The sequence below is a fragment of the Olea europaea genome, chromosome 2 (genome assembly GCF_002742605.1).
Source record: "Olea europaea var. sylvestris chromosome 2, O_europaea_v1, whole genome shotgun sequence".
NCBI lineage: Eukaryota > Viridiplantae > Streptophyta > Magnoliopsida > Lamiales > Oleaceae > Olea > Olea europaea.
The window spans coordinates 3144580-3154897 of NC_036238.1; the positions used below are offsets into that span (position 1 = coordinate 3144580).

At 35.8% G+C, this 10318-nt stretch overlaps 1 protein-coding gene across 1 annotated transcript; it reads right to left on the reverse strand.

The window, feature by feature from the left end:
- Positions 1–432: 432 nt before the first annotated feature.
- LOC111408833 (LRR receptor-like serine/threonine-protein kinase RPK2) lies at positions 433–4520 on the reverse strand. The gene is made up of 2 exons (XM_023038621.1): positions 873–4520; positions 433–777 (listed from the first exon to the last, which is right to left on the reverse strand). The coding sequence occupies exon 1, from the start codon at positions 4477–4479 to the stop codon at positions 1264–1266; it is 3216 nt and encodes a 1071-aa protein (XP_022894389.1). The 5' UTR covers positions 4480–4520; the 3' UTR covers positions 433–777; positions 873–1263.
- Between the last annotated feature and the right edge of the window lie 5798 nt (positions 4521–10318).

The following is a 10318-nucleotide window of genomic DNA, read 5'->3' on the forward strand; positions in this document are numbered from 1 at the left end:
GGAACTTCGACGCGGTGCCACCAATGATTCAATGAAACGGTTTATCCAGTCTGAAGACTGCGCTGGGATGGGTGGGGAATGCCCTCAAACATCATCATGTTACAACAATCACCTAATCCACTTCGCTCCTTGAGTGGCCGTGAGGCTGCTTCTGGACTTACGATCAATAACCTTGGATGGACGGAAATCCCACAGCAAAATTCTGGATTACCGTACATAGCTAAACCGTTCTTAAAATCTTGGAATCAGTGAGGGTTTTTGTGGTTTTTTTTTTTTTTTTTTTTTTTTTTTTTTTTTTTTTTTTTTTTTTTTTGGTGTTCAACTCAATGAAAGCTCTAGATTTGGCAAGTTGTACGTACGCAGAACCAAACTGTTGCCATGTATCTCTGATATAATACACAAAAGGCCAATTTTTATTTTGATGCTCAATGCTTTTGTGTTTCATCTCCTTTTTTATTAAGAATTATATAATTTTCTAGAGCTTTTGCAGGCTATAAATTACATTAGGCAAAAACTTCTGCAAATGAAACTGCAGCAGATGATCATTACATCGTATTGTAGTTTTTCACTTGAAAAGGAAAAAGCACTCCAACTATGATCATGAATGCATATTCTGCACGTCATCTACTCAGAATTGTGAAAATTTGGAAGAATGCACCAAAAATGTAGAACATATCTTCTTATCTCCCTCAAGATGGCAGTAGGTTGTCTAACCTACCATTTGTCTTTGGATGTGGAAGCTTTGTACCAATTTTGCTAGTTGTCTGCTGCTTCAATCTGGTAATGTGCCAAGAAGGGTGACATTCGTTAGAAAGTTGGTAACTTGGTATTAGGGAAAACATGAGTAAGAAGTAGAGTATGTTTCTTGCTACCTTGCAATCCCTTACAGGATTATCAGACAACCAGAACTCTGTACTGATCTCTGTAGAAAAGCCAAAAATCACGATAAGATTTTTCACTTGGAAGTACGATGCATTTTGCAGCAGGTCATTCCTCCCCACATTTAGAGTTGTTAGAGTGTGTAACACGGATGATATAGATGCACAGATTCAGTGTGTGTCCTCTGGCAATTTCCTGCAAGCGCCTTTGTAACATTTTCTTGATGGAGATTCAGAAACAGAAATAAAATCCTGAAATGGTAGGACCAAATCATGAAAAATTATGTTCAAGTGCAGACAATCTATCTGAATATTTTCATCTTCTACAAAGCCAAGCACAATCACATTCATTGATGGCCTAACAATGGTGAAGGACATCCTATCATCAAGAGTGTAACTGCTTCAACTTCTCAAGAACCTGCTTCATTGATGGCCTAACAGAAAGGGTTTCCCCTGCGCAACTTGATGCCAGCCTTAACATGGCAACCAAATTCTCCTGGGGTCCCGATTCCCATAACTCGGGAGAGAAGAACTCAGAATAGCGTCCATCCTCAATAATCAACTTAGCCCATGCAACAACCGTGAATCCATTCCCACATTCAGAGAAGGATGGATCGAGTGACTTCTTCCCTGACATCAGTTCCAAGAGCACAACACCATAGCTATAAACATCTGCCTTGTGCGAAACACGACAAGTGGTTGCATATTCGGGAGCCACATACCCAAATGTGCCTGCTACATCAGTAGTGGCATGTGTATCCGAGACTTCTAAAAGCCTGGCCAACCCAAAATCTGAAAGGTAGGCATTTAGTTCCTCGTCGAGCAGGATGTTGCTAGGCTTAATATCGCGATGAACTATACGTGGAACACACGAATAGTGAAGGAAAGTGAGAGCCTGGGCAATGTCCATGGCTATCTTGTGAATGGTAGGCCAATGCTTATTCATACCTGATTTTTGATGTATGAAATGTTCAAGATTCCCACCTGAAAGAAAGTTGTAGACTAGAAACATTTCATCTTCTCCAACATAATATCCAAAAAGAGTGACCAGGTTCTTGTGTCGGATTCTTCCAAGTGTTCTTATCTCTGCATCAAATTGCTGGATGCCTTGAAATCTACCAATCGAAAGCTTCTTTACTGCAACAAGGAAGCCTGGGACTAATTCTGCCTTGTACGTTGATCCAAAGCCTCCAGTTCCAATCAAGTTGCCAATGCCAAAATTTCCAGTTGCTCTAACTACGTTATCATAATTCAACTCCAGGTGTGCATCTGCAAAAGCTGTTACAACATTCCTATGCAGGCTAGCAACTCTTCTTAGCCTTTTCGTTCCAATGAGGAAAAAAGCTGTCACCACTAGAGCACAGAGCACAATAGGCACAGACGTGCATATTGCAATGACAAAAGATTTCAATTTTCTCCGGCCCTGTTGTGGTTTTTGGATTTCAGGAGGGATAGGACTCCTGGCAGGCGGTGCTGAATCTTGATCGGGGCACGAATGGAGAAATTTATTTCCCCTGAAGGTAGTGCAATCTGTAATGCGTTGAAAATGAGGTATGGGACCAGAAAGGTTATTGAAAGATAGATTAAGTTGAATAAGTCGGGAAAGGGTTGAAAGGGACAAAGGGATCCCTCCCGATATATTGTTGTGATCCAGCAACAAAATTTCAAGACTCGTGGCATAGGCCAGACTTTCAGGGATGGAATTAGTTAGCCCATTATAAGATAGATTCAAAGTTTCAAGAGAAGTTAAATGGCCAAATTTGGCAGGAATTTTTCCTCTCAGGTTGTTCTCTCCAAGAAGAATTTGTTTTACATTTTTCAGTTCCCCTAATTGATAGGGCAGGGATCCAGATAACCTGTTGCTACTCAGGTCTAGATATTGGAGCAATTCCAAGTTCCCAATCTCGGGGGGAATGGATCCATCAATCTGATTTTCTGCTGCTTCAAAGTCAATTATTCTCAAGCACCCAAAGAATTTGGCATCTAAAACTCCATTTATCTGGTTTGCACTAACAGTAAGGGAAAGGCTATGGAGATCATTACAGTTTGTAATTAGGTCAGTAGGAAAAGTTCCATTAAAATTGTTATTGTTGAAAAACAACTTATACCTGGCTCTACCCCGAGTGAGCAAAAAGTCTTCTCCGACTGAGAAGAGGGGCAATGGACCAGCAAAAGCATTCCAGCTGAAATCATGAGCAACAACAAGAGCACTATCACAGTCTACAGCTGCATCCACATTCATCTGATAGCCCCACACTGGGATATTGAAGTAAACTTTTTGAATGTCTTCCTCATCTAAGACACTAGTTCCATCTCGGCCATAGTCTGCAATGCGAAAATCACAGCCACCCCTATTCTCGAATTGGGGAAGAGCACCGGACAACGAATTCCGGCTAATGTTGAAGTACAGCATACATGGTACTCGGAGCTGCCTTGGAAGGTGTCCTTGCAGTCCATTTGAACTCAAATCCAAGAATGTCAGATTTCTGCAAATGACACCCAAACTCTCTGGCACAGAACCAGTAATATTATTCGACCCCAAATTAAGGACTCTCAGAGAGCATGATCGAAGATTACTCCAGTTACTGGGCAATTGTCCGCCAAGATTAGCCCTTGGCGCCCACAGTATCTGAAGATTAGGAAGCAACAAGAGCTCCGAAGGGATGCCTCCATTAAAGGCATTGAATTCCCCTCTCGAAAAGTCCAGCACAGACCCCTCGCTTCCATTAGCACCAACGTTGTAAAATGAAGAGCCTAAATCAGCCAAATTGGTGAGCATCACAACAGAAAGCTTGAGACAATTGGCAAGTTCAGGCGGAATTTTATCAGTGAGACTATTCCTAGAAACATCCAGCACCCTAAGTTGAGAAATCTTGCCTATCTGAATCGGAATTCTACCCTGGAAAACGTTTCCGTCGAGCAAGAGGGTCCTCAGATTGGAGCATTTTCCTATCTCAGGAGGAATTTCATTCACCAAGAAATTGTTAGATAGCTTCAGACATTGCAAAAACTCGCAATTATCGCTAACACTAAGATCCCCAGAGAGTTGATTATTCGACAAATCAATCACACTTAACCTCCCTGAACCAATCAAACCACTAGGTATAGAACCGGAAAGCGAATTATAAGACAAATTAAGCAGGCGCAGAGACGAAAGAAATCGTATCTGATTGGGAATGCTCCCGGAGAAATTACACCCTTGAAGTTTCAAAGTCTGTAAAGACTTGAGTTTTCCGAGCTCCGGCGGAATGTGGCCGGAGAACGAGTTACGATTGAGAGATAAAACTTGAAGGTTAGTCAGATTACCAATAGAAGGTAGCAGCACCCCGACAAGACCTCCTCCAGTGAGGTTGAGGGAGACGACGGTAGCAGAAAGCGGATCACATGAAACCCCATACCAGCCGCCGCCGGCGGCCGAGGCGGAGCAGGGATGAGTTGAGGCTTTCCAGGTGAGAAGTAGATTGTTGGGATCGTGAAATATTGAATCTTTGAAATTCAGAAGCCATAATGCATCTTCTTGGGATTGATTTGAAGAAAAAGGATTAGCAGTGGAAATGGTGAAGAGAGCAAGAAGCAGCCATGAAAGAAGGTCCATTGGCATGAGATTAGTCAAATGAAACTGTGCGAAAGAAGAGCAGCGCCCTTTTTGAAGCTTACATCGTAGGAACGTACAAATACTACCAACTTGGGGACAGACCAAGACAATAATAATTCTCGCAATAATATTAAGAAATGTATTATGCTGTATAATATAATTAACGAAATAAGTGTTGGTATATTTTAGGTTATTGATTTTCAGATATTTAAAAATCTGTTTTTGAAATGATAAGTATAAATGTTACTTTTTCAACTAATTTTGTAAACCCACTTTGTACATATAGCATAACTTGAGAAATTGGTTCAATCCTATTTTATGAAAGTTAATGAAATGAATTCAGATTTATATATTGTTCGATTATCTTGTCAAACAAAAATTACACCTAAAATACGTTTTGTCGAGAGTAAAGTTGTTTATATTCATTTTAAGGTTGTACATGATTCAATTTGAACGATTTTTTACGCAATTTCAAAACAAACTACTTAAATCAATTTGGACAAATCCAAAATCAAACAAAATTATTTCACTTCTCCAATCAATCTTTTTTTTTTTGAATTTTTTTTGGCAGTTCGACTTTGTTACAAACCATGGTTTATCTAACAAAACAACAAAGAAGTAATGACTTTCAAACAAGTTAAAACATAAATATGTTAGACTAAAATCCCAATACAACGTTTATGGACTTTCTAAATAAAAATGTTACCACACCTTGTTAACAATGTAAAAATGTATACCATTGAATTTGAAGGGCAAAGCCCCTTGTCCAGGGCCACATGGGCCCTGGATGTATAGATTGAGGGCCGGTGATCATGGACGTCAAGCATGGTACGAATTTGAAAGCTATCCACATCATTTTGACACTCAAATCAATTCACATAAATAACAAATAATTAATCGATATGAAACTTGGCGTTTTACACATGAAAGTGAGAGATAAAGAGGGGCACTCTTATACATTTTCTCAGAGGGCACCAAAAATTTTGAGCTCGATTCTGATCACGAGTGTTAAAAATGTACAGGAGGAATCTCCATCGTTTTAAGATTAGATTACTACCAACAAATTAACTTCATATTGATTAGATAAATTGAGAGTATTCTCGAAATGTTTCTTACTAAAATTTAATGAATGTCAGATAATATTTTTAATCAAAATCAGACAAAATTTAATCATCACACTTATTTTATGTCATTTATAAATACGGACTTACTTTTGTCACATAATTTTTTATTTCATTTTCTAAAATAGTGTAGATGGTTAATTCAGTTTCAAACGATTTTTGACAATGAAACTTAAATTGAACAGTTTCTAAATGTTTTTGGTTCAGTTTGAACCGAAACATCGATGGGTTCATATAGAGTCAAATTGTAATTTCGGTTCGGTTCCGTGATTTTTTTGTTATGGGCTTAGGGCTTACAATGGGTCTGGTCAACTCATCGGCTCTCGAAAGCTTGACCATGGGAGCCTTGGCATGTTCCAACACGAAGCCACGGACCAAGTTGAATTCAAATTTTTAGCCAAGAACGTGGAGTTGAGATGAACCCAACGCCTAAAGTTGGGGTTTGCAAACCAGCTCCTTAGCTCATCCTTTGAGCTGCCCCGTGGGCTGGCCAGCTCGTATAAACTGCTTTAGCATATTTGATCTTTCAACTGTTTTAGAAAAATGGTAAGAATTTTTCATGTACAAACAAATTCGAAATTTAAATTGTTTTATAAATAATAGTACATGCAATAATTTATTACCCATTTTTTAGTACCCATTTAAAAGTACGTGTAACAAACTTTAGGGTCTTCCTTTACAATTCATCATCTTCATCTCAATTTTAATACCCATAACCAACACACGATTTTACCCCTTTTTTTATTTTTTTTAAAAGCAGTGGGTGGTGCAATGCACCGACCTTTTACTTTTTCCATGCAACTTGACCATATTATAATATACAACTCATATTCAATTCATTATGGTAGTTTATATAAACTTAGACAAATGGATTGATGGTGTTCGATCTCAACTTCTGCTTCGGACCCACATTGAAAGTGATTAAAGGGACTAAATTGTGAAACTTTTAAATCAAAATGAGTGGTCAAACCTTGGGACCCATCAAGTAAGAATGACGATACATCGTCATCATCTAGAAACATTATATGATCAATGGAAGAAATGTTCTTTAGTTACGCCAACACCTCTACAATGACCAATAAAAGTAGACAAATATCACTTTGATGTAGTATCATCATGCCCACCAATTATAAGAAAGTAACTATTGCCAAGGCCATAAGTAATGTTGACATATACCTCGGGCTACGACTTTAAAGTAATGATGGTCGAACTAGAACAACTTTTCATTCAATTAAATCTCTTCGAATAGGACGGTGACACGAAATAAGGTCAAGTATTATAGTTTGGCAAAATAGAGGGTGTCAAGCACATGTTGAAAGGCCTATAAAAAGTGGTAATGGTCTCTAAAAGGATTGGGCTAAGTATTCCTTTGTAACAAACTACAAAAACAAATTCTAATAGAAGTTTTTCTTTTCTATGCAATATTCTAGCAAATTAAACACTATTACTTGCAAAACTTCTCCCAAGTTGTTCTATAATTGACATATCATTTTTGGTCATCAACATGGATCTTTTAAATTTTAAATTCAGTTAATAACAGATTTAATTTCTTTTCATTCATTTCAAGTTAGATTTTTAAGCCCCTCAAAACATAAAAATAAAGGTGAGATTGGAACATGAATTTCAGTACAATCATACTACAGTGTCAAAACCATTGACATAGTAGTCGATATAATGCCACGTGGCACCCTATCATTAAACAGTTCAAAACACATTTATATTTTTCATTAAATCATTTTTAAATACGTAGGATTTTTTCAACCCGTATCATAATTTCTCTAACAAAGGAGCTTAATCCATTTGAATAACTTGTTCAAGTCAACAATGTTTTGCTTCAAGAATTCTAGTTAACTAGTTGATGTAAATTGTTGGATTTCGTTAAACTGGAAAAGTGAATATTATTAGCATCAAAATAAATCATTTTAAAGATCTGTGACTTAATTATCCTTAATGTACATGTAAAATTATCCGTTAATGAAATTTGAAATTAAATTAATATTGATGATTTGACTGCAGCAAATTAAAGATCCGTGACCTAATTGAGATTTAAAGTGAAAAGAAGTTATGAGAACTGTAATTTACCCAAGTGTAGCATTTCATAGACTGATGTCCATTCAGTTCTAAATTGTGAACGTATTTTCCATTAGCAAATTCAAAATTTCTAAATTCTCGCTGTGTGTTGAAACAAAATTTATAGCTAATCCAATATGGTGCACGTGTGTTTTGAACCATTCAAGTCCCACTTCAATGATATAATTTAAGATCGTTGAATCTACGTATTACCTATTGAAAATCAATAATTGAACTTGCAATTTTATTGATTTATAGCTTATGATTGTTTAAATAACGCTTGTTTTCAAAAAAAAAAAAAATATAATAATTGATTTTTGAAACGTTGAAGTGGATTCTACAGCTGTTATTTTGATTGAAAATCTGCCAGCACCTTACATGCCCACAATAATTGACTGATTCAAATGCAATTGTACGTTATTCCAAATACTATTTTCGCCCTTTATTACTAGCCAAGTATAAAATATCAAGAGGAAATTGCACTGGGTGTCAATTTTTGCCTTTACATTTACAAAAATGTCACTTTTTAAAAGTCTTTGCAAAATTGTTAATTTTGGATTATTTTGCCCTTCTAGAAAATTTAAATACCTGACATGTCCTTCATTAAATGAGATTTGACTAGATGAGAAATTGTACAAAAACTATGTAGATGGCAGGGTCTTTCAGTCAATTTTGGAAATTAAAAAAAATGGTGAAACAGAAAACAAAAGCAAGAAAAACAAATCATTTCCTCCCATTCAAAACGTCCACCGCCCAAAAAAAAAAACCCCTAAACTCATGCCTCTTACTCATTCGATTCGCCCACCGAAGTTGTCATCGACGACCAGTGTGAAAATGTCCACCGCCGACGGGGACCACAAAAATACATATGTAATCTATCATTCAAGCACTCAATCGATTACGAATTGGCCAAAAAAATGAATTGGGTTGATTTTGGTTTTAATTTGAATTTTTGGAATAGGTTTTGGCGGTGCTAGATAAATTGCATTTGTGGGATACAGAGACGAACCATGGAGGAGTGGATGACATGACCAAAGTAACTTCCTTGATTGAGCTGAGTGTTCTTGATAATCTGCAAAGAAGATATGTTTTTAATGAAATTTATGTGAGATTCTTGGGAATTATGCTCATTATTTAAATTTGGAAGTGTTGTTGAATTGATTACATTAATTAATTTTTGCATCTATATGTTTTGAAAGTAAGCTAAGCTTGTCAAAAATGAGAAAGCAATGTTCAATGTACAATCAATCATTAAATTTTCACATTCTGCTAAATTTAGTTAGATACTTTTTTAATGAAATACGGAAAGTTTAGTTGCATTATTACAAGGATTGATAGATCTCTACGTAGGTTAATATTGACTAAAACTTTAGATTCAGGTGTAGCAAGATTAACTTATATTGTAGTTTAAAAGCTATTTGGAAGATACTACAGCCCCTACATATGATATCGTGAGTAACTTTTCTGGTGGTGAGGTTTTTTCTAATAAAAAAGGGAAATTGGAACTATAAATTAAGAATTTCATCAGTTTTGATTCAATTCTGATTCCGATTCTGGTGCGAGATGAAGATTTTCTGTATATTGGAAATAAAGGGTTGAAAAGAACTTTAGGGTCTTGTCTCAAAATCATGGAGTATAGGTAAGACATTTGATCGGGAGTTTGTGACATTATAATCAGAAATAATTGAGAAAGAAAATAAACTTTTGTGGTTACTAAATAAAAATGTTTTAGAGCTTTATGATTTTTTCAATGTAGATTAACACATTGGGGAAGAAGTAAACGTTGTGTGAATAGTGTGCTGTAAAAATTAAAAAAGGAAAATGTTCAAGGATTCTCTGTTGCACTATAACCAAATTGCATATGGTTTGATTATGAGCTACTTAATGTGTATGATCCTCCCGTGCACTGCAATTGCATCCCTTTGTGTACATCTATTTACACATAAGGGTTTCACGATACACAATTTTCTTTAAAGGTATCTCAAAAATAGATTTTTGTTGAAGTTATAGATATTTAAGTCATCACTTTGCCACTAGTTAACAAACAATAGAAAATTAATTTTTAAAATTTAGGTTAGTAGTAATATTATAGTCCATACAATATGGTTTAAAGGTTTTTTAGTTAACAATGACAATCTTATATAAGTCAAGATGATGTGTCTTTTGTTATTTACTTGATTCGTTTAGCCAATTTAAGTTGAAAAGTAAATTTTGAATTATCCATCCCTGTGTTTACAATGCTGCTTTTGTTTGATAATGATATTTTACTTGCAACTTGTGTTACTACATTCATAACTGTTTTTTTTTTTTTTTTGCATCCACTTTATCAGCTTATAGCATTCAATATTTGTTCGATGTCTACTGACATATAAAGCTTCCCATTTGAGGAAGTTTGGAGTGTCATACATATACGTATGGCATGAATGATTTATTTGGACACATATTTGATTTTATCGTCATGATCTATTAAATTTATATTGTCAAGTATGCCATACCTAAATTTTACATCGAGCTTATTCAAATTAACCATTCGAGGGTGCAATGATTTGTTTATTTTATTCGGTTCAAAAAGAACACCAGCATGATTTTTTTTTTCACTAATAGATAATAAGTAATTATTGTGAAGGCATTATTTACTCATTCATAGACTCTTT